The 23,922-nt window shown below is 56.3% G+C and overlaps 1 protein-coding gene across 3 annotated transcripts; it reads right to left on the bottom strand.

The window, feature by feature from the left end:
* Positions 1 to 9,171: 9,171 nt before the first annotated feature.
* MIIP (migration and invasion inhibitory protein) lies at positions 9,172 to 16,960 on the bottom strand. Of its 3 annotated transcripts, XM_026519817.4 has the most exons (10): positions 16,890 to 16,960; positions 15,438 to 15,624; positions 14,861 to 15,196; positions 14,361 to 14,445; positions 12,056 to 12,164; positions 11,923 to 11,975; positions 11,095 to 11,224; positions 10,838 to 10,934; positions 9,747 to 9,881; positions 9,172 to 9,477 (listed from the first exon to the last, which is right to left on the bottom strand). In XM_026519817.4, the coding sequence occupies exons 2-10, from the start codon at positions 15,558 to 15,560 to the stop codon at positions 9,400 to 9,402; spliced, it is 1,146 nt and encodes a 381-aa protein (XP_026375602.1). In that variant the 5' UTR covers positions 15,561 to 15,624; positions 16,890 to 16,960; the 3' UTR covers positions 9,172 to 9,399. The 3 variants fall into 3 exon arrangements, with proteins under 3 accessions (XP_026375602.1, XP_026375601.1, XP_057161394.1); XM_026519816.4 differs by having other exon boundaries at positions 9,172 to 9,881; XM_057305411.1 differs by having other exon boundaries at positions 9,172 to 9,881; positions 16,857 to 16,894.
* Positions 16,961 to 23,922: the final 6,962 nt, after the last annotated feature.

Here is a 23,922-nt window from a genome sequence, read left to right as displayed (position 1 = left end):
TGGACTGCCGGCCTTCCATTGATTCAGTTGCTAGAGACAAGGAGCCCAGAGGGCTTTTAAATGGCTTGCTACTCTCGGCGGCGCGGGCGGCCTGAGCCTCGTGTTTGAATGGTCCCCTGGCCCTCAAGTCCCGCAGGTGATGAGGCACCCGCCCAGGTGAGTGCTGAGCATACGGTTGTCTGGTTCATGGTTTAGGAGACCCCCCGCCCCATCTCCTAAGACTCATCCTTTGCCCCAAAGTAACATTATTTTTATGACCCGTTCTCTGACCCACAGGGAGACAGGCGCGAGGTCCCACGGCTGTGGGCTGTGCCAACAGATGCGCCAGGACAAAAGCTGACCTAAGATGTGTAGGGACAGCAGGGAGAATGACCTCCCCACAACAATATCCACTCCCAGGTACCGAGGGGTGGGGGGGCTGTGTGCCTGCCGGGCATCAAGGGAGCCCCTCCAGCAGCCCGCTGTTGCTGTGGTAACAGACTCCCACAGACGGGGGGGGGGGGGGGGGGGGGCTTCAAGGTCACACACTTACTTCTCCCAGTCCCGGAGGCTGGGAGCCCAAGATCCCTGTGAGCACGGGTGGGTTCTCCTGAGGCCTCGCTCCTGGGCTTGCAGACAGCGCCTTCTCGGGGTCCCCACACGACCTTGTTCCTGGGTGTGCACAGCCTGGTGTCCTTTTCCTTTAAGACCCCCTGTTGGATTGGGGCTCTGAGGACCTCATTTAACCTTACTTCCCTAGAGGCTCTGTCTTCACATGCAGTCACGTTGGGGGTTAGGGCCTCAACATACGGATTTTGGGGGGAACCCAACTCAGTCTGTAACAGTCCTTACCCACATGGGCTTGTTCATTCTTCCCCGTATCCCACAAGGCAGGCATGACAATAGCCATGGATACGAGACTGAGTTGAGAGGCTGTCCAATGTCACATCTGAAAGAAGAAAAAAACCCCACAATTTTGTGCTATTCCAGTGATGAACAACCCCTCTCTGTGGCCCCTCCCCCAGCCCCAAATAATCTGGAAAGGAAGAGGGGAGTCATGGGATTTGCGGTCTGAAGAGTCTCAAAGCAGGAAGGGGCTGCTTTCTCTCAAGGATGGTTCTAAGACTTTCCATGCTTAACAACTCCGAGTGACCGAGGGCACGGAGTGCCTTGCCCAGAGTCACTCTGTTAGCAATGCCAGAGCTGCACTGGAGGGCGGCTGAAGGAAGGGGGTGGAGAACCCCAAGCCCGGTGGCGGGGGGAGGGGCAGCACAGCTGGGCCAAGCAGGTGTCAGCACCCCCTCCCCGGGGAAAGCTCTGTGATCAGCTGGTGACCCCAAGTCCCTGAAGGGGCTCTAGCTACCACGTCAGGATTCTCTGTGCCCCAACACTTCTCGAACTGCTCACAGAAACTCCCAGCTGACGAGGTGCATGACACGCTCTCGTGCCCTTGGGGTCGGTCTACAACCCCAGCCCCGCTGTGAGCTCACTTCTCACCCACACACGTCCTTCCCCCGCACTCCTCCCTCCCCCACCTTCCACTTTGCAAACGGCTGGGCACCTGGGGCGGCAAGCAGAGCCCAGCCCCCCCACAGTGGACACATCGGAGAGGCAAGAGCTAAGCCCTGAGGTGTGGGGTCGGAGCTGCAGCCAGGGGCGCAGTCAAAACCACAAGAGAGAGAGACTGAAAAAAAATCCTTCCCAGTCAGAATGAAAAGTGAGACCGAGAGAAATTGAGTGAGAAGCTTTCGGCAAAAGAAAAGCCAAGCGTTGGCTTCCATGAAAGCAACGCAAACCTGTGGGTTGTTAAATGACTAAGTGTTGGGGCCACAGTGACAATGACAGGGCCTCCTGCAGCACGTGTGTGTGTGTGTGTGTGTGTGTGTGTACGCGCGCACACACGCACATGGGAAGATGCCGAGTGTGTGTGGGGGAGAGGGGGAGTGTGCCCCAGGGGGATCAGTGTGCCAGGGCCGCGCTCCCCAAGCGCCACACACCGTGTGGTTTACACCCACAAGTGTGTTGTGTCAGAGTCTGGAGGCTGCAAGTCCGAGGCCGAGGGGGGTGGCTCCCTCTGAGGTCCCTGTCCGTGGCGTGGAGGTGGCCATCTTGCCGTGTCCTCACATGGCCTCTCCTCCGAGCGTGGGCCTCTCTGAGTCCAAATTTCCCCTTTTTAGAAGGACACCGGTCACACCGAATTGTAAAGAACTTCATCATCTTTTCAAAGACCTTATCTCCTAATTCGGTTACCTTCTGAGGTGCTGGGGTTACAGTCTCAGCATTCAAATGGGGGTGGGGGTGCGCTCAGCCCGTCACACTGAGGCTTTTGCTTTCCCACACAAATCAATTCCTGAAGTGAAGAACCCAGCCGTGGCCGGGAGCTTGCCTGTGAGCAGCCGCCACGAGGGCCCGCCCAGCACAAGGGCCGGGCCTCACTCACCGCCAGCTCCTCGGGAACCATGTTGGTTTTCCAGGGCAGCCATGGTCACCACAGACAGGGTGACCTGAAGCAACTGAGATGGATTCGCTCATGGGTCTGGAAGCCAGAAGTCCAAAATCAAGGTGCCACAGGGTTGGTTCTTTCTGGAGGCTCTGAGAGAGAATTTGTTCTGGGCCCCTCTCCCAGCTCCTGGTGGCCACCAGCAATCCTGGGCTCCTCAGCTTGTACAGGGGTCACTCCTGTCTCCCCCCCCATTGTCACATTCCCCCCCCCCATGTGTCTGTGTGCTGCCTTTTCTCTTACAAGGACACCCACCCCTGCAGTTAAGGCCCTCCCTCATCCAGGATGATCTCATCTCAAGAACCTTACCTTCATTATATCAGCAAAGACCCTTACCCCAAATAAGGCCACATTCTGAGGTTCTGGGAAGATACGTCTTTGGGGCCACCAGTGAACCCACTTTGTGGACCCAGGGGTGATCCTGGCTCTTCCCGATGCTGGTGGCCACCATGTCCTCCAAGTGTACTGACAAGCTGGGACCAACAAGGATGAGCAGCTCCCAGGGACCCCTGACCCTCAGAAAGCCCCAGCCCAGCAAGGGGAGAAGATCCGATGAGCCCACCTGGCCCTGGTCAAGAGACATGGGGAGATGAAGGCCAACAAGGTGGCCCAGGGAGGGATGGCTTCCAGAGTTGGAGAGGGGGTGGGGCCTGGAGTGCGTGGGGCCAGGCAGGGAGACCAAGGAAAAGTCTGGACAACAGTTCCTGAAGGGAAGACAGGAGAAAGGCTCATCACTGAAGGAGATGGATGGAGGCTTGCGTCACCTCACGCCCACAGCCGCTCTCTTCTTATGCTGTGTCACCCTGCCCCGCACCCCGAAGTCTGACCCAAGGATTCCTGGAAGGGCCTGAGTGGTTTCCAGGCCTTGGGTCAGCCCAACCATGTTGTTCTCAGCCGGCCACCCAGCTGTCCCAGGCATGCAGGCCGATGGGGGGGCCACTGCGGCAGGGACACGGGGCCAGGCAGGGCCCTTTACGAACCATTTACCAGAGAAATTACCTAGCACTTTCCCCTTCCCTCCCTCATTCCTTACTGTGTTTGAGGCCTGGTGGGGTAGACCTCCCCAGAGACAGGCCCCCGACCTTGCAGGACACATACTGGCCCCCGTTTTCAGTCACAGGAGCTGACGTTGAGTAAGTTCTTACTGAGTGCCCGCTGCCACACTGTGAATCTCATTAACTTAGCATCTCGGTCAGTCCTCAAAGCGCCCTCAGAAGGAGGCAGCATGAGAATGCCCATCCTACATGAGGAAGCTGGGGCTCCGGGGCCCACTGACTTGCCCTGAACCCCAGGCCTAAGGCTCCAGGCCCGGTGCTCTGTCCCCTTAGCTGGCACAGACCCCGCCGACACGGGAGGGTGTTCTCTCGAGCTGCTCCTTCCTCTCCCAGCAGACGGGATCGGGAAGGCTGCCGGAATTTGTTGGGAGTGGGAAGGAGGGGTTGCCCTCTGAGCTGGGGTTTTCTGACTCCCCCAGCCCTGAGGGCAGGCAAGATCCCCCGCATACCATCTCTGAGATCTGGGAAATTCTCAGTCTTTCCTCTCCCCTTCTTTTCCAGCTGAGATCCCATGGGTCCGCAGCCCTGGCTGGCTGAGAACTGTCCCTTCCCCTTGGGAGCCAGAGCCTACAGTGCCTGGATGCTCTGGGCTGCCCTGCCAGAAGGCAGAGAGGACTGCCGGGGGCTTCTGGGGATGGAGAGAGAAGCCCACTTCCAGCCAGACAGAGTAACTTGCGGTCAGGGCTCAGCCCAGTGCCACGACAGGGGGATGTCCCCAAAGGCCACCCAAGCCACCACTGGGCGTCCAGTGAGGCCCAACCTCTTGCCACCCCCGCTGGCCACAGCACGGTCCCGTGGAGGCTGGCTTCCCCTCAGGACTTCCTGCACAGCCTAGCCAACCGCCCTCACATACCTGAGACGCTAGTCGTGGGGAAGGCTCTGGTCACCCACGGTCCTGTGGCTGACCCTGCCACCCGTCTTCCTCGCTGTGGGCAGATCCCAATGACAGGACTGCTCCGCCAGCCACCTGCTCTCAGCAACAGCCCCCCAGAGCAACTGGGGGAGCAAGGCTTTAACCCCATTTACTCATACTCCATAGCTCCTCCTCCCCGGGGAAGGTGTGCCGAGGAAGCATGAATTCAGGGAGGGCAGGGCACTGTGCCCGGTCCAGACAGCACTGATCTTATGACGGGATGGGGCGGGGGGCTTGAACAGCTGATGACAACAGTTGTGCCTTACCAGTTAGGGTAAGCCTCCCCACCTCCCGCTGGTATTGTCACCCTTGACAGAGGGTCAAGCCAAGCTGCAGGAGTTAGGTGACACGCCCAAGGTCACAGTCAGGAAGTTGCCGAACAGCACGGGGAGGGTCTGAACCCCGATCTCTCACTTGGGATGCCCAGTAGAAACTTTCATTGCACCAAATGTAAATTTCCAGAACATCAGAATGCCGAGTCCAAACGGCACAGGGGGGATCTAATTCTGGAAAATCCAGCATTTTGTTGTCTTCTGGGCCACACATGGTCTACCTCCATGAGGACAGAGAAGTGGGAATGGAGTGGCCGCTCAACTTCCCAAAGAACAGAAGCATCTCCCAGTTGCCATCCAGGAAGTTGGAAGGCTCCCTTGGGAGGCTGGCTAGTGTTCATTCCTCCGTGCGCTCCCCATCTACACACCAGGGACTGGGACTCACAGCTGCTGAAAGGTGTAGGAAGGTCCAGGATGGAGGGTCCGTCCCCACACCCCCTCCCAGGAGGCCAGACCCTCATGATCTGCTGGAGACGCATGACAACATGACCTACTGAAAAACCAGTGACCGTTCTCGCTCACCCGGCAGAGCCAAACTCCCGAGACACACACTCTTCAGTCCCAGGGCTGTGTGGCCTCTGACTCCCCAAGACCTAGGGGCTCATCGATTCAATCACTGCCCCGCCATCTACCTACTGGACCCCTACCATATGCCACGCGCTACTGTAGGCTAGAGCCGAGGATGAGTCTGGGCCCGGCTCCTGCCCCCAAGCATCTTACTGTTGAGTGTGAGGGGGCTCTGGCAGATAATCAGAGGGGGCCTCGGGCTCAGGGGGCCGCACCCCGTTCTGTGGGAGCAGGGAAGGCCTCTGAGAGCGGATGTGGAAGCTGAGGCTTGAGTATGTGTCCAGTGGTAAGAAGACAGCTCTGGGCAGAAGGAGCAGCGTGGATCAAGACCCGGAGGCCAAGGGCAGCCAGCAGGTTTAAGACCCAGAAGAAAGCTTCGGCAGGCTGGAGGCTTGCTCTGAGGGGCGGGAGAGGGGAGCAGGGGTCAGTGCTCACCACACCCCGACAACTTACAGTGTCGACTTCTCCTGTGTGGGGGCTCAGGGGGGCAGGACCCTGCTCTCCCTGTTGCCTGGTTCACTGCTACTCTGTGGAGCCCCAAACAGTGCCTGGCACACGGTAGGAGCTCGACGCACACATGGCGCATGAGCGAGCGTGTAGGTAACGAATGGCCCATCTGAGTTCGTGTGTCTACGCCACGATACGGACAACAGAGGTCAGACCCCATGTTTTGTTTCTAAGTTTAAGTAATCTCCACCCCAGCGTGGGGCTCGAACACCACCCTGAGATCGAGAGTCATGCGCTGCACCAACTGAACCCACCAGGCGTCCCTGTTCTTATTTCTAAGTGACTAACATACGACATCACTTTGGGAAGAAGTAGGTTATCTTGCTTTTTTCCTTTGGAATTTATGTCACATCCTTGGAGGGGGAACAAAGAAAGAACGCTATTCATTTGCAGGAGTGGGGAGAAACAACGTATCAGTGCGTGCGCGCAAACACAGGCGTCCTTTGGCTCAGGGGAATTAAAGCCTCCTCTTATCACCCTCGTGAGAAACCAAGGGGGAGGAAAACGCCAAATCCTGAATACAGGTTAGCCACTACTTTTGAGAAAACAAGAGAAAAAAATTCCAACTAAGAAAAAAGACTCTCTCTGCTCGCGCGAAGCTATTACATTCTAGCCGCAGAGAGAGGCGAAGTAAGGGAGCTCGAGATCAGGCACTTAATAACCTGTAAGGGCCGATGTGGACAAGTGCGGGGAAGGGAAGCGTGTGACGGGGCGGGGTGCATCTAAGGGCACAGCAGCTGAGATGTGGACGGTTAAGTAGGAGCTGGAGGGGGTGAAGGTTGCGGACAGGAACAGATCTGGACAATCCTCTAAGTGAGGGGGAGGGAGGGGCCTCGAAGAACATGGAATGGCGTGCAGGTAGCTGGGGCGGCAGGACAGCGGTGGGGACGGGCTGCAGGCTGCGTGAAGTTGGCCTAGGAGACATGAAACTCTGTCCAGGGGTCTCTGCCTGTGACCTTCACTCTTGGGGACCCTTAAGTTTGAAGAAGCCTGTTCCCCCAGATGGAAGCAGTCATCCGGAACAGCTCAGCAGAGGCAGCGTGGGCAGGACGGCAGCCCAGGGCCGAGTCCTCCTCAGCCTCCCTGAAACGCTGACAAGCACACCAGCAGCAAAGATCGGGTTAAGTCTTCCCACCCCAGCCGACTGTTCCTGAAGGCCCCCAAGGAAGCCACCGTGGAGACCACGACTGAGACAGCCAGGGGGAACCCAGAAGTCAGTTCATAGAAAGTCGGGGAGTCCTTAGGCTTAAGACTTTTTGTGTCTCAGAGCACCTGGGTGGCTCAGTTGGTTAAGTGTCTGCCTTCAGCTTAGGTCATGATCCTGGGGTTCTGGGATCGAGCCCCATGTCTGGCTCCTTGCTCAGCGGCCAGTCTGCTTCTCCTTCTCCCTCTACCTACTGTTCCCCCACTTGTGCATGCTCTCTCTCTCAAATAAATAAATAAATAAATAAATTTAAAATTAAAAAAAAAAAATGGGGTGCCTGGCTAGCTCAGTTAGTTAAGTGTGTCTGCTTCCGACTCAGGTCATGATCCCCGGGGTCCTGGGATCGAGCTCCACGTCAGGCTCCCTGCCTCTCCCTCTCCCTCTGTCTCTCAAATAAATAAATAAAATCTTTTAAAAAAATTTTAAAAATTAAATTAAAAAACAAGACTTTGTGTCTCATTCTAAAATGCAAATTCTTTCACATTTTAACATCCCTGAAATTAGCGTCACCTCACAGCGGGAGCATCGGAGATCAGACCCATTTTTCCTGGTGGCAAACAAAGGGTGAGTCTGTCAATGGTGTCACAGTGTCTGCAGACCATGGGTGTGGTTTCTCGCACAGAAGACTGACCAGAGGGGCGCCTGGGTGGCACAGCGGTTAAGCGTCTGCCTTCGGCTCAGGGCGTGATCCCGGCGTTCTGGGATCGAGCCCCGCATCAGGCTCCTCCGCTGGGAACCTGCTTCTTCCTCTCCCACTCCCCCTGCTTGTGTTCCCTCTCTCGCTGGCTGTCTCTATCTCTGTCAAATGAATAAACAAAATCTTAAAAAAAAAAAAAAAAAAAAAAAGACTGACTGGAAGTAAATGGGGGAAACCTACATTTTCAGAAGAATTGTGTTTCCAGAGAAATCATTTACCCTGAGGCTTTAATGGACCCAGCAGTGCCATCAAGACTTTTATGGGAAACATTTGTCTTGTTCAAACTGTTGCTTTTCTAGGTCAGCCGAACTTCTAAGCTGATCTCAGCTGTAAATTCATAATTTTGTTTGGCTGAAGATTTCCAGATTCTCTTTTCCCTCTGGCCAAAGAATTTCTAACAAAACCACTGACTCCCACAGGCCCTAAGACTTAAAATTACATGTGAACAACATAAAAAAAAAACAAACCCAAACAGTCCGATTTAAAAATGAACAGAGGACTTGAACACACGTTTCTCCGAAGAAGACATACAAATGGCCTACGAGCACAAGAAAAGATGTTCCCCGTCACCCACCATCAGGGAAATACAAACCAAAACCACAATGAGATCCCCACTCACACCCATTCGGATGGCTATCATCAAAAAAGCAGAAAATAAGCACTGATGTGGATGTGGAGAAACTGGAACCCACAGAAGGCCCTGAGAGCCGGGGGTCCAGCAGCTACCGCAGCAGACCACCACCCCCCCGCCACCCTAACACGTGAGCCGTGCTCAGTGGCTGGACCAAGCTTCCCCGGCATCACGGCTCACGTGGAGCCCACAGAAGACCACAACCCTCGTTCCAGCCCTCTGAGCTGAGAAACCTCAGAAAAACCACGTTCCTCCTCTGGGCTTCGGGCTCCCATTTATTCCATTTTTATCCTACAAAACCAGGAATTTTGTAATGTCCCACCTATCAGGAGAAAGACAGACACTGGCTGGTAACCCCGGAGGGGAGATCCGGGCCCTCTGCCAACCCCGCCTCCAGCTCACCGCCTGGCTCTCGGCTTCCCCGTCTGCGCCTGCTGCGGCTCTGATCACCCGGGGCTCCTGGGGCTGGGCCAGAGAGGGCAGGGGAGGAACCACTGGCCCAGGGACTTCCAGAGAGGGCCTCGGTCAATGGGACCAAGAAGGGGAGAACTCACTCACTGCCTGCTGTCCCCAGCTGCAGCCTCATCCACGGGGGCCAGCCTGAGCCCCTGAGCCCAGAGCCCCCACCCGGGAGGCCACCTGCCCAGAGCTGGGAGCTGCACAAAGAGCCACACCCAGGGTCGTGGGTCCACCCAGCCCAGTGCAGGTTGTCAGATGTGTCTGTCCCCAGGGGAGCCTCCTGGACACCGAGGACACCGGCAGGCTAGACCCAGCACACAGGCCATCTGGAGCTACAGAGTACTGAGCTTTATTTACAAACGTGTCACAGAATCCCCCCCCCCCAAGCCTGGAGTCCCCACCTCTGTCCCCAGGAAGGAGAAAGGCCTGGCCCCATCCCCTTGCCCAACTACGAGGCTGGGGCCCAAGTCCACCTCCCTTGTCGTGGGCACCGTAACAGAGGAGAGGGGTTACAGGTGACGGCAGGGGCTCCGTCCTCCTCCAAGTGGCCAGTCCTCAGGGCTTCGGCCAGGGAGCGCATGGCTGCGGTTCTGACCAGATTGGGGTACAGGCTGGGACCCTGGTGGGCAGGGCCTGGATGGTGAATGGGGAGGTGTCAGAGGGGGCCACTTCAGAGGTCACCCTCAGTTCCCACCTCATCACCTTCTGGATCAGAGTCAGGGTCACCTTCCTGGGTGGGGTGGGGGAGCTGGCAGGGAGCGGAAGAGCCTGGGAGGGTGCCGTGGGCCGGGGGGCTGGGGCCCTGCCAAGAGATGCTTCTGGGCTCTGTACTCCCTGCTCCGATCTGCACCCCCAGGCCTGCTCCAAGGCATCTGTCCCTCCTGGGGCACCCTGGACCATACCAGGTGGGAAGGGTTGGCAGCTGACAGCTTCCGGTGCTGGGCCTCGGAGGACACACAGGACCAGAGGTCGAGGCTCTTGGGGGCTGAGCTTTTCTCGGACTTCGGAGGGAGAATGTCCCATCCCAGCAGGCAGTGCTGTGGAGAGCGAGCGGTTAAGGCGCCTGGCCTGTGGCAGGGCTCCTTTCTGATGGGAAGCACCCTAGGGAGGGGGCTATGCCTCTCCCCTTGGACTGCCAGCATCTCCTAGCTGAAGCTCTGTCCCCCCTCAAACAGTCATGATATCCCCTGCAGACTGAGGCTCCCCCAGGGCAGGGGTCTGTGTCTATCTACTGGGTTACCCTAGGCCTTCCTTTCCCTGCTGACCCAGGTCCTGGGCCCCTGGCCTGAGACAGGAGGGAAGCCCGTGGATACTGACAGAGCACTTCCTGTGTGACAGCCTCTGCCCCACGCCCCTGACAAGTACTGATTCACGGAAGTGCCCCACTCACCCACCAGTCAGAGGACCGTATGCTGTACCCATTTTACAGATGAGACCGACTTTCCTCAGCATCCCTTCTCCTCCCCATAATCCCAGCTCCCCCAGCCTCAACTGGGAGTGGGGCCCCCACGGACCCCGCCCTACCCAGGAGACACAAAGAACGTTTCCGTGAGAGGCACTAGGAAACAAAAGGACCTGGGTTCACTCTTCCACCTGCTGACCCGAGGCCAGTCACCTCCCTCTGCCTCAGTCTGCTTATCTGTACAGTGGGATGGCAACAGGACCCAGTCTTGGTTGCCGTGAGAGCTCCATGAGGTAACCCTCCTACTATGCACACAGCACCCGAGAGCTCCATCAATGAGGCGCGTGTGCATGATGCCAGCACGGGGGCACTTATCCTGGAAGCGTGGGGTGGGTGAGGACCAGGGACTGAGCATAGTCACAGGGGATGGAAGCAGCCCAGCCCGAACTCTGGACACCTGGGTGCTCACCTTCCTCGCGCCCAGCCTCGCGGTGTGGCCTTGGCACAGTCTCTGTCCCTCTCTGGGCCTGGGGACCCACCTGGGGACCTGGGCTCCAGCCCAACCCCACCCAGCCCCACACGGCTGCTCACCCGGGGCAGGGCCAGCGTGTTGGAGGCGTCGAAGCTCTTCCGCCGGTGGATGTGGTAGCAGTGTGGGGGGTCCAGGACGGACAGCGGGATGCTCACCCTGTGGGGGGGGGGGCAGCAGACAGAGAAGGTGCTGCTGCGGGTGCCGCCGGCGGCTCAGGGGCCCACGCCGCCCTCCCGCAAGACCAGCAGGCCTCAGGACCAGCTCCACTCCTTGGCCGCCGCTGCCCCGAGGTGCCCTACCTGCTCCGGCCACTCACCTGACCTGCGCCGGCTCCACCAGAGTCTCAGGACGCCTCTGGTCCCGAGGTGTCCGGCACAGGCGGCAGGGGGCGCCAGGATCCGAAGGCACCAGAAACAGGCGCCGGCTGACGCGGTAACAGTACACGCCTGCGGGGCCGTGGGAAGCAGCAGCTCCTCTCAGCCGGGCCCCCAGATCCCTGGACCCCCGCCCCCACCACACAGGCTGGTACAGAGGGACACGCACAGGACACAAACACGCACATGTGCCCCCGGGACAGCGCTGAGCACACCGCCGGCTCCGGCAGGACGCACAGTGCGCCCGCACATTGCACACACACTGGCGTCTTCACACCCGTAAGCGGCACGTGTGCAAACACGAAACGTGGCTTCATACGCTCACATCCGTGAACGCACACGCACGTGCCTACACTGGTCAATCACACGCAGGAGGCACACACGTACATTCACGTGCACGGCCCTCACACGCGATGTACACACGTGTGTGCACCGTATGCTGCAGATGCGACCCCAAAGCCAAGGCTCAGGTGCTCGCGGGACTGAGGCAGCGCCTCCACCCCCCAGGGCGCAGAGCAGCGGAAGTGGGGGCACACAGGAAAGGAGGCAGCTGGGGAGGGGGGACTTGGGGTGACACAGGGCCGGCCCTGAACCCCACAAGGCCTGGTCTCAGCTCCCCCGCCACTCCCCAGCCCCCACCCAAGGCTTGCCCCACCCTGTCTGGACCCTAGGTCCCCCTCCCTGCGTCCCCAGCACCCCAGCTGCCTCCCTAGGCTCCAGAGACCTCACTCGGCCAGGCCACGGGGTGCCTGCTGAGAATTTCCACTCACATTCATGGTCTTCCTCCCCGCCACTGCTCTCTCGCGGGCCTAGGAACTGGGGTCTGTGAGGGGAAAAGGGTGAGCAGGCTGGGCGATGGGGTCCCTGAGCTGCCCTGCCCACCCCTCGGCCACCCCTGCTCACTCAGGGTCACTGTGGATACACTCCTCCTTGTTGGCTTCCCGGAAATCCTGTAGCTTCGAGAAGAAGGCCTCGGGCTTGCTGGTGACAGGTGAGCTGTTGTCCAGAGACCCTGGAGTGGGCAAAGCACCGGGAGCTGCTGTGTGGCCACCGGCCGAGACTTAGGGGGCACTCGGCCCAGCACTCCAGCCTACCTGCTCTGCCCCCGCTCTGCCTTGTACAGACCTGGAGGGGACGCGCCACTCACAGTGACTGTTGGTCCTGTCTCCGTGCTGTCTCCCCTCATGCACAGCCTATCATCCAGGCAAAAAATATTAAGACAAAAAATACTTACAGAGCCCCTCCTAGGGGCCACAGTTTTATGTGCAAGGGAGAGAGGAGGGAACTAGACAAAGCCCTGCCCTCGTGAGCCTTACAAATACGGTGGTAAGGGACAAATTAGTCACCAAAGAAACCTGTGACCCAGCATCAGGTGGTGACGCCTGCCAGGAAGAGAGCCGAGTCAGGGAAGCACGCAACACAGAGCTCACCGCTGACAGGACGGGGTCGGTGGGCGGCAGGGGCTGAAGCCCGACTGAGAAAAAGGGAAGGAGAGAAGCTGGAAACAGCGAGTCTAGACAGCCCTTGCGAGGAGCTCTGTTCTACAGCACAGCAGAGAAAACAGGCAGCGACCAGAAACAAACACAGAGGAGAGCGGGGCGCCTGGGTGGCTCAGTCGGTGAAGTGTCTGCCTTTGGCTCAGGTCATGATCTTGGGGTCCTGGGATCGAGTCCCATGTCTGTGTGTCGGGCTCCCTGCTCAGCGGGGAGCCTGCGTCTCCCTCTGCCCCTTCCCCCCACTTGTGCGCTCTCTCTCTCTCTCACTCTCTCTCTCAAATAAATAAAATCTTTAAATAAAATAAAATAGAGAAATATCTCATCGGGGTAGGAAATAACATGTTGCAGCTTTACCGCTGAGCAGACGTGAGACTCGTGAAGTGTCTCAGAGCAGGCAGCTCAGCCTTCTCACCTGTCCTCGGGGACAGGGGACAACAGCAGCACCAGCCTAACCAGATCACCGTGAAGAGCAGAGGAGATGATAGGAGTAAAGCCGAGGGAAGCTCACAGAACATCGCATGTAACAGGCGCTCCCTAAAACCTGTTCTCCGCACCCTTGCCAGTGTTCACATGCTGCTGGGGCGGAACGAGGAGGAAGGAGACTCGCAGGAAGCAAATCTTCCGGGAGCCCAGAGGGGACAGGGTAGAGCGCACAAATGCAGGGACAGGCCTGAGATGGGAGCGCTCGTCCACCCTTGGAAAGGAGCGTGAGCACAGGAACAGGCGGGCAGGAGGCAGGCGCCTCCACTTTCCAGAAACGGGAAGCAAGGCAGTGAGCTGACAGGCCGGGAAACCCTGGGGACAGGGCCTGCTTCCCCACCACTGCTAGGCCCCTGCAACCCCAAGGCGCACCTGCCTTCAGGAAGGAACTCCACCTCTCTGTGCCTCAGTTCCCCCTTTGTGAAGTGGGGAGCCAAACAGCAGCAACTTCTTATGACCGACCATTCACTCACTCATTCGACAAGTGTTGTGTGAGGGCCTACGATGCGTCACACGCCTCTAAGCGCAGGCTCCGGGAGATACAGCAAGATGTCTATGGCCCTGTTCGAATGAAGCTTACATTCTACTAGAACTCAGCTAAGAAGCAAGGAAACAGGACGACTCCTGAGAACCAATGACACAAAGAACATACAAATGACTGATGCCACAGGCAGGGATGTGGGGGGCGGGGGCCCTACGACATTATGCTCATTAGGCCCTCAATGATGAAAAGCAACCAGAGGGTGTGAACCTGGGGAAGTGCATCCAGGCAGCCAGAACAGCAAGTGCAAAGGCCCTGAGGTGGCCATGACTGTGGCAGGTTCAAGGACCAGCAAGGAGGCCCGTAAGGCTGAGCGATGAGCCAGAGGCTGATAGTCAGAGGTCACGTCATAGAGCTAACTGAGGCCAGGTCTTACCTCTAAGTCTAGAGAAGGATTTTAGATTTTATTCTAAGTGTTAAGTACCCTGATTCCCATGTTTAAAAATTCACTCTGGCTGCCGTGTCAAAAACAGAGAGTAATGGGGTAGACGAAGCCATAGGGAGACCAGCCAGGCCACAGGTTGCTGGCGGTGGGGGTGTAGGGGGGTAGATAGGCAGTATGACGTAGAGACGATATGCATACGGAGTTCTGCAGGGGCCCAGCACCAACACATGCTAAAGAAGATGGCAGCTCTGACTCATGCATTCCGCACCAGGAGGGTTCAGGCAGGCACGTGGAGGCGGGCCATACCTGCAATCCAGTCGTAGCCCAAGTATGGTCTGAGGCGCCAGCTGGTGTCAGGCAACGCAGACTCCTCACTGAGGGTCAGTCTTGACTGAGGAGGGAGACAGAGGGGCAAGGGCTAGGCATGCAGGCCCAGCCTGAAGGAGGCCCCCCCTTGCGGGAAGGAAAGGGGCCATGTCCTAACTTATACCCTAACATGGGCCCCAGGGCTCAGTCAGGGGCTTGGGAGTTGGAAGATAAGAGTTTGGCCCCCAAGCCCCCTCTACATGTGACTTTGAACAAGTGTAGCCTCTGAGCCTTGGTCTTCCCATCTGTATAATGGGCTCATTATCTTCTTCCCAAAGCGCTGAGAAACTAACAACGACCACTTTTTAAGCACTTCGGCTGAGCTGGACATGACTCAAAGTATCTCCAGGAAGCCCCCCACCCTGAAGGGAGCCTGCTGATGACTGCATTTGTGAGACAGGGAGACTGAAGTTCATGGAAGTTCTATTCCCCCCTGTTACCTTGGACAGCCTGCTTTGTTGATCCCGGGTAGAGCTCTGGGCCTGGGCCTCCTGAGGCCCTGGACTGTCCAGCTCTGCTGAAGGCTCTGGGTCATTTGAGTCTGAGATGGCCAGTAAGGGTGCCAAGCAGGGCCTCAGTGAGCCCAAGGACGCCTGGTGTCGGTACTTGGCAGATGGGAAAGAGACCACTTCAGAGCTGGTCCCGCCACGCCAGGACAGATCACAGGGATCAGCCTGGTGGGCGTCCTGTAGGCTGGAGGCTCTGAAGGCCATTAAAGACGTCTCCTGGGATGATGATGTCTGGGAGTCATAACTGCTGCTGGAGTCCCGGGCTGACTGGAACAGAAAGGCCAGGTCACCCAGGGAGCGGCCCAGCCACCCACCCAGCTGGCCTGCACTAGGCCTGGTTCCTCAGTCCTCATCCCTGCTCCAGCCTCTGCAGTGTTCCCAGCCAGACCCTTCTTCGCTGGGCCTCAGCTTTCTCTAAACTGGGCGTGCTGCACACGAGGCCTGGGACCTGCCTGGTTAGGCAGCCCCCTCCACGCCCCCCTTGCAGGTTCTCAAGGTGGGTGCTCACTTTTGAGGCTGCTTTGGCCACTGACCGCCGCACGGCATCCTGCCCGACCCACAGCTGCCTCAGGAGCGCCAGGTTGAGCTGCCGCAGCTGTACCAAATCCTTGGTCTCCACCATCCCAGGCATGCATGTGGCGTCCTCCTGGGCTGCAGTGTACCCTCGGGCTGAGTTCCAGGCCCAGCTCTTCTACCTAAAGCGAAGACAGCATGACACCAGCCAAGGAGGCTGCCCTGTAAAGCCGGAGGCCTGGGTTCGAATCCCTACTCTGCTCCCTAACTGTGCAGCCTCAAGCAAGTCATTTAATCACTCTGTGCCTCAGTTTCCTCATCTGCCAAACAGAGATGATAACAGACCCCCTGAGGTTACTGTAGGGATTAAACGAGGTAATGCACGTTAAGCCTTAGTATAGTACCTGGTACACAGTGAGCACTCAACAAATGTCTATTATTAAACTGGCCACAGTGTGTTTACTTACACGCCCAAAAGGGAACCATCCCCCTTTAACAATCTTAACTATGAAATTAGTCTAATTAGTAGAACACAATTCGGGCAAGTCTACAAATATAAAGTATTATAACTTGTGAATCCAACCCTGATCAGGCTTCTGAAGGGAAGCTTCCCTCTGTCCTGCCCACCCTTCCATCTTCTGTTTCTTTTTACAAATGAAGAAACCAAAGTTCCGAGGAGTTAACCAACTTGCCCCAGGTCACACCACTAGTAAGTGACAAAGCCAGGATTTGAACCTGAATCTGGCTCCAAGACCCATGGTCACTCCAGCCTCTCCCTTGTAGCAGAGAGGTGCCTGGAATGCCTTCTCCTCCTCCTCTCTCAGCCTTTTGCCCCCAGGGATCCAGGCTCAAAGACACACCGATGCCCCAGAAGGGATTTCTGCAGGCTGGGGAAGGGGTTTCCTAATGCCCTCAGGGATCCAGGCCCAGGCTCCACCCAGAAACTCAGTCTCCCTCACTGTGCACCATGCCGGTTTTAACGCTGGGTCAGGTCAGACCCTACTCTCAGAAAGCCGGCCCGGCCCCCCCACCCGCCCCACCCACACTGGTCACCTGGTGGACCGCCCACACCACGGGCCGAGGCCGAGGGAAGCCAGGCTACATTGGACACTGCCCCCCCCCGCCAGCCCCGTCCCCGGGTACAGACGACCCTGGGAGAGCGGGAAGGGTGCAGACGAGGGAGGCAAACAGCCGGACCCGCACGACCCGGGAGTCCCGGCCCCGCCCTCACCTGACCGAAAGACCCGGGGTCAGAGCTTCTCAAAAGAGAAACGGAGGCAGCAAAACTGCCGGTGTGCTCACCCTCCCCCTTTCTTCCCACCGCAGCCTCCGGACGCTCCGCGGGGGCGCATGGGTGGGGGACCTCCCGCCGAGTCCTTCCTCCCCACGCCAATCCCGCCGCTCCCGCACTCACCACCCGCTCCAATCCCGCCGCTCCCGCACTCACCACCCGCAAGCCTGGAAGCCCGGAGTTCCGCCCAGGCCACCCTTCGCTTCGCCGTCTGGGGGCGGGGCCCGATCCGGCCGCCCTAATTGGTCAGATTGCGGGAGGCTCCGGGCGCTCCTGCGAACGTTACTCCGCGTTCTGAAGCGGCAGTTTCAACATTGAGGCGGGACTAACAGCGGGACTCAACAGCTGATTGGTCAACTGCCGAGAAAACGCGCTGGTCGTCGATTGTAGGAATGGGGCGTGCCCCCCGAAAGGCGAGCTCCGATTGGTCAGGACGGGGCCGCCGGCCACGCGGGGTTTGGCGGCGGCAGTTTCAGAATCTGGACCGGAAGCTGCTTCCAAGCCGCAGAATTCCTCTATGGGAGGCCGGGTGGGAGTGGGGTAGTGGGCGGCTGGAGACCCATTCTTTCATACTTTCTCTCCAGTATTTATCGTGCCTACTTTGTACCAAGAGGCACGGTGCTAGGCACTGGGAGGCAGAGAAGAAGGAAGACGGATCCCTGCCTGGAGGAGAGGGAGAGGAAGTTGGGTTAAGCACGAAGACAAATTCCTGTAATCCAGTTCGTATGCGGAGCATGCCGACTGCATTTTACAGAGAAAACCAAAAACGGAGGTCGTACGAGATGAAGTGACTTGACCAGAACATCTTAAAATCAATCAGTGTAATTCAGCAAATTAACAGGAAGGAAAAAAAAGGAGTGAGGGAGGACGGAAAGGAAGGAAAAAAAGGAAAGAAAAGGAGAGCAAGAGGGATAATTTTGGGGTGCTGGACACGCTCTAAAATTGGATTGTGGTGAAGGCTGCACAACTTTGTAAACTTGCTAAGATGATTTAATTTACACTTAAAATGAGTGAATTTTGTGTGTAAATTACACCACAATAAAGCTGTGTTGTCTTTTTTTTTAGTAAGTTCATACCCACCATACAAGCCAGTCATTCTACTCCTAGGCATTTATCCAATGGGGGAACAACTGTCCATACAAAGATTTGCATATGGATGTTCACAGCGGCTGTATTCAAACATAGGTCAACAGATGAATGGAGAAACAAATCATGGTATATCCACACAACAGCTACTACTCAGCAATAAAAATGAATAAGCTGTTGATACACAATATGGAAACATCTCAAGATAATTATGTTGCATGGAATAGAGTATGTACTGTATCTTCCATCTGTATAAAACTTTAGAAAAAGTAAACATCTATAGTGATAGATCAGTGGTGGCTGGGGGGTGTGGAAGAAGGCATGACAAAGGGCCATGAGGGAACCTTGGCGGTGATGGATATGTCCACTACTTGGCTGTGGTGATGGTCTCATGGTGCACACATATGTCTAAACTTAATGTACACTTTAAACTTGTAGTTTATCGTATATAAATTATATCTCCATAAGGGGCGCCTGGCTGGCTCAGTTGGTAGAGCATGTGACCCTTGATCTCAGGGTCATGAGTTCAAGTCCTATGTTGGGCATAGAGCTTACTTTAAGATAAATAAATAAACAAATAAATAAATAAATAAAATCTCGATAAAGCTGTTAAAAACTGTGAAGTGGGGTGCCCGGGTGGCTCAATTGGTTAAATGTCTGCCTTTGGCTCAGGTCATGATCCCAGAGTCCTGGGATCGAGCCCGGCATGGGGCTCCCTGCTCCACAGGGAGCCTTCTTCCTCTCCCTCTGCCTGCTGCTCCTGCTGCTTGTGCTCACTCTCTCTCTCTCTAATAAGTAAATCAACCTTTTTTAAACAATGATGTGAAGCAAGTAAAAGAAACAGATAAGAACTTGGCCTCATTGGGCGCAGTGTGTTTGCCCTAGCTGGAATGGACAGCTGCCACTCCCGTGCCAGCACCCCCTCTCAGGAGTGGCCCTGAGGACAAAGATGAAGGCCAATCCTTCCAGTAGACACAGCTGTGCACTGTGCACTTGGTCACCCACGCATAAAGAGGGATGAACGGTTTGCATGACAGATACACACAACACACCCTGGGTGGTGGCAAAGGATTTGGCTGGGGGCCAGGAGACTGGGGGGGAAGTTGGGAGGATGCAGGCCCAGGAGAACTGGGGAGGGGGTAGGAAGATGAGCCAGTGAGCACCAATGGAGCCCCTCCCATCTGTCAAAGACTGTCCAGGGCAGGGGAGACGGTCGTCAAACAGCTGGAATGGGTGACGTGCTGGTAGACGTCAGCCAGCCTCCCTCCGCATGCCTCCCCAGTGTGGTGATGGTCTCATGGACAGAGAGAGCAGTCACGACGACAGGAGTGAAGTGGCCCGGGCTCCTCTCCCGAAGGCTCCAGGAGGTCCTGCTGCTGCTGAGCACCTGGTCTGCCGACGCAGGACCAAAGCCGAGCCCTCCACACGCCATGTCCAAGGGACCAGCCAGCCACCGGTAGCAGGTGGACGGCATCCGTCCTCCGTTTGCCCTGGAGGGGGGCAATTTGTACTTCCGGAGACTGATGCTAATCCACATACGGTCTCCCCTGCCCGGCCTGCGGGGGGCCCTCCCCCCCATCTGAGGGCTTTAGAATCCCTGATGTAGTCACATGGTACACACATCGCCTCACACCTAGGGACCTGTTTTTCAGCAAAATGTGGAACAACGGGCATCTGACCAAAAGCTCCACTGATCTTTCCAGGAACCCCAACACCCAAGTGGCACAGCCTAGAAAGATCCAGCTCGGGGACCATACCTCACAGCTCTGCTTGCCAAGTACTAAGACAGGCCACCGTGTCCTCTGCGGCTAGAGTATTCGGGAACAGGAAGCAGAGGGTGTAAGTAGAGGCCCCTGCCTCCATCACTCCAGTGACCCACTTGTGGCGTTCATGTTTCCTGTGCCTGGGGGCAGGAAGCTTCTGCTGAGGGACACGATAGGGTCCCATCGAACTTGAAGATGGGGCCATCCCCTGGTGGCTGGGCCCATCCGGCTAGCGGACCAGTGGGCAGAGTCGCTGTGCTGCTGGGAATGAGATTCTGATTCCCGTGAGGAGCCAGGGCTGCTGCTACATGGTGGGACAGGGGAGTGTCGGGAACCCCCTCGGGTGTCTGTCTCTTGGTGTCCACACCCACTGGTAACTGCAAGTGGCGGTCGTGGCAGTCACGGTCCAAGCAGGACCAGATGGCCAAGGCTCCTCGGGACGAAGTCTGGCTCACCCCCGCAGGAACCAGAGCAGCAGCGGCAGAGACTAGGACAAGGGCAGTCTAGAACGGGGCTGGACGAGGGACTAGCCGTGCCAGCAGGGCCTGTGGCTCGGGCCACTAGTCCTCGGAGGCAGAGACTGTGCTGGCTACAGCCTCTTCGGGCTCTGTTGGGTCAGACTTAGACCTCCCCTCCTGGGGAAGAAGGGAGGGAAGGCAAGCGCGGCTCCGAGTAATCTGAGGAGGAGACTTTTCTACCTAAACTCTCTGCCCCCTTCGGACCCTCCCGGCCCCACCTGCTTGTTGCTCCAGCTCCGCCTGGGCTGAGTGCTTTGGGCAAACACAAGCTGCCCACGCCACACCCCAGCCCACGCCCAGGCCCCTCACCTCCACCACCCACCACGGACCCCAGTTTGGTGCCCCAGCATTCATATATGCAACCCAGAAATACAGAGTCAGAGCCCCAAGGGGCAAATCTTCAACCGGTGGGAAGAGAGAAATAGTGGGTAATTCTTCCCCCTCCCTGTCCACCAGGGAAAGGTAGATTTGCCTGCATGGCTTCTCCAGGCCACAGTGTTACTCTGCGGGCTTGTCTAACAGCAGCCAGCTCTATAATGTATCCTTCTGCGAGCTCTCCCTCCCTCCAACTTCTCTCTTCCTCCCTCCCTCCCTCCCCGCTCCTCTCTGGGGCTGTTCTGCAGAAATAAAATGACAGTGTGTGAGCCCTCTGCTTGAGGCTCTGCTTTCTGGGGAACGCTCGCCAAGGCACCATCCTCGTGCCGATTCCCAAACGTGTATCTCTGGGCCCGACTCCACTTGAGCTCCACGTTCTCGCACCCAGCTACAGAAGAGGGGCCTTACGTTTAACACGTCCCAAACGGACTCCTGATTTCCCCCTGCTCCACTGAAGCCCTCCCCCTCCTACCATGTGCCCAGGACCTTGAGTCATCCATGACTCATCCAGTCTGTCAACACGGTACATCATTTCTATCTTTATTTATTTTTTTTTAAGGTTTATCTATTTATGAGAGAGAGAACCCCAAGCAGACTCTGCCCAACGCAGGGCTTGATCCCACGACCCCGAGACCACGACCTGAGCCGAAACCAAAAATCAGATGTTCAACCGAGTCACCCAGGCACCCCCATTTCAATCTTTAAAAGGACTCCAGAACCTGACTGCTTTTCACCACCTCAACCGCAGCCGCCCGGCCGCAGGGACCATCCTCTCCTCCTTGGAACACTGGTCACCTTCTGACTGCTCCCCCTGCTTCCATCCTTCCTCAACATGTTGTCTACACAGCAGCCTGGGACCCCCTTAAGATGGAAGTCAGTTTATGGGACTCCTCTGCTCGAGGCTCTCCAATTGCATCTACCTCACTCAGAGTAAAGCCGAAGTCCTTACCTGTGAGATCCCAACCTGCTTCCAGTTCCTTTTCATACCGTGTCTCCTACTCCTCTGCCCCTCCCTCACTCTGCTCCAGCCACACAAGTCTCATTGTGCTCCTTAAAGATACTGGGCTGCTCGTAACCATATTCCATCTGCTGGTCCCTCCGTCTAGAATGCACTGCCCTAGATAGCCACAGGGTTTCATTGCCCACTGTCTTCCTTCAAATGTTGTCTTCTCAGAAGGCCTACCCCAACCACACTGTTGTTACACCCTCCCCAAACTTTCCCTGCCTCATTTTCCCCCATAGTCCTTATCTGCTGATATGTCTTTCACTCAGCTGGTTTTGCCTGTAGTCCGCCTTCCTCCACTAGCATACCAGTTCTAGAAAGACAGAGATTTTTACCCACCTTACTCACTGCTGTTAGCTCTCATGCTTAGCACCGTGCTCGTTAGCACATAGTAGGCACCCAAATATTTCGATAAATTCATGAACTTCCTCTTTTGCACAGAGGCAAATAGATCACCGAATTTCTAAGATTTGGGTCCATGCATATAAATGTCTGACACGTGCTCTCATTAAAAGCTGGCTGTTCTAATCTCAAGCCTGAGAGTCTGACTCAGAGCCAGAAATCCCTGTCCTGGAGGACAGAGTGAATTTAGCTGACATCTGTGAGGAAGGCCCAACCTTGGAAGATGGTAGATTCTGGCCACATACTTTGTGATTAAATAGGGATACTGTTACTGGAAAACCAAAAATCTCACCTCTTGGATTCCCCAGAACTCTCAGTGGGTGGATGAGGCCGGCTGAGCAACCACAGGCATTTGGTCTTGACTGGGGATAGAGAACTAGGCGGTGTTCAGTGAGGAACAGGGTTTAGAACACCTTTTTCCAAACATGGGTCGTCATCTAGGAGTAGCTGGTGAGCAATTTAGTGGGTTGCATGTAGCAGCGGAAGAGAAAATACGTGTGTATCACAGAAAAAGGGCACTGATTGACTTTGAATTTTTGGTCTCACCTACACATATACACGTGTGCGCTTGTTCATCGTGTATTTCTAATAGTGGGGAAAAGAAAGAAAGAAAAGAAAAGAAAAGAGAAAGAAAAAAGAAAAGAAAAGAAAAGAAAAAAGAAAAGAAAAGAAAGAAAGGAAGAAAGGAAGAAAGAAAAAGAGAGAAAAGTATGTTTGAAAGCCACTGGGCTTTGGGAAATTAAGACTTGGGCTCCAATCCAGGACCTATCAGCCCTCTAGCTGCTGAGATTTGAACATCTGAAAGCCCCTGGTCCCATGCCTACTCTTAGGAAGTTTCCAGTAGCATTTCGTTCTGGCCCCCAACCCTGGAGGGCTGATAGTATGTGGACTCTGTTATCAGGACAGGATTCATTAATTCAGCAAGTATCAATACTGAGTTCTGATTTCTGTGCCAGGCACTGGACTAGATGCTTGGCACGTATCAATAAGCAAACCAGACAAAAATCTCAGGACTTGCAGAGCTAGTGCTCTAGCAGGTGGACACCGAACGAACAGTATTACGTGCTGGAGGACGGCGACCAGGAAACCATGGCTATTCCACAGGCTGCAGGGCGACAGTCCTCAGAAGTGCCAGGGAACAGGGAAGAAAAGAGGGAGCCTGAGTAGGGTGGTCTGGGTAGGCCCAGACAATGAGGTAACATCTCAGCAGGCGTGGAGGGAAAAGAATTAGCTGTGACGTCTGGAGGAACAGGCAGAAGGTCAGCCAGGGCCAAGACTTACGGAGGTTATGTGCGGAGCAGTTTCCAACAGCAAGGAACCATGTGGCCAAAGCAGAGGGCGCCAGGGAGTGAGGGGCGGTGCGAGGCAGCGCACACCTGCAAGGGCCACCGCCAGGATGTGGGCCCGTTCTGGGAGGGACAGGAGCCAGGGCAGAAGAGTAACATGAGCAGATCTCTATTTCAAATCTATGGCGAGCTCACTCTGGCTGCTTGCTGCCTAGAAACAAGCAGCTGGGGGCAAAGGCAGGAGGGACATGCGAGGTGGCAGTGACCGGGGCCAGAGCAGGGGCTGTGATGGACCGGGGAAAGTGGTCCAGGTACAGAGGTTATTCTGAAGACGGAAGCAAGTGCCACCGGAGTCCAGGATGACACCCCTAGTCTGTGGCCTGGGCATCGGAAGGACCACGGTGCAGGGGGTGGGGGCACCAGAGCCCGGGTCCCAGGTGTGGGGGGCCGGGGAGGCTGACTAGTCACTGCTGAAGGAAGGCCCTTCCAAAAACAAGAAAGCTCACAGCCAAGTTCTCAGAAGGCAAACTAGGGTGGGCCAGTCTGAGTCATTACTTTTTAAGTGAAAAACGAATGGCTTGGAGTTACAGTGAAATCTGTAAAGACATCACTCTAGATTTCCTGGTTCTTAAAGATCAGTTACGCCTTTTGTTCTCAGAGTATCAGAGTCCTTCCAAGAGCAAGAGGAACCCATAGGCAGATTACAGTTGGAACTTCCCCTGAACAAAGTTAAGGTCATTTCAAAATACAGCCTGC

The sequence above is a fragment of the Ursus arctos genome, unplaced genomic scaffold (genome assembly GCF_023065955.2).
Source record: "Ursus arctos isolate Adak ecotype North America unplaced genomic scaffold, UrsArc2.0 scaffold_32, whole genome shotgun sequence".
NCBI classification, from domain to species: domain Eukaryota; kingdom Metazoa; phylum Chordata; class Mammalia; order Carnivora; family Ursidae; genus Ursus; species Ursus arctos.
This window is presented reverse-complemented; position numbering and strand designations above follow the sequence as displayed.

Excerpts from the sequence above, each read along its gene's own strand:
- MIIP (XM_026519816.4), bottom strand. The coding sequence starts at position 15,560 with ATGCCTGGGATGGTGGAGACCAAGGATTTGGTACAGCTGCGGCAGCTC. Across the intron at positions 12,165-14,360 it reads GGGCTACGACTGGATTGCAG|GGTCTCTGGACAACAGCTCA; the intron begins GTATGGCCCGCC and ends TGCCCACTCCAG. Across the intron at positions 10,935-11,094 it reads GTGGAGCCGGCGCAGGTCAG|GGTGAGCATCCCGCTGTCCG; the intron begins GTGAGTGGCCGG and ends CCCCCCCCACAG.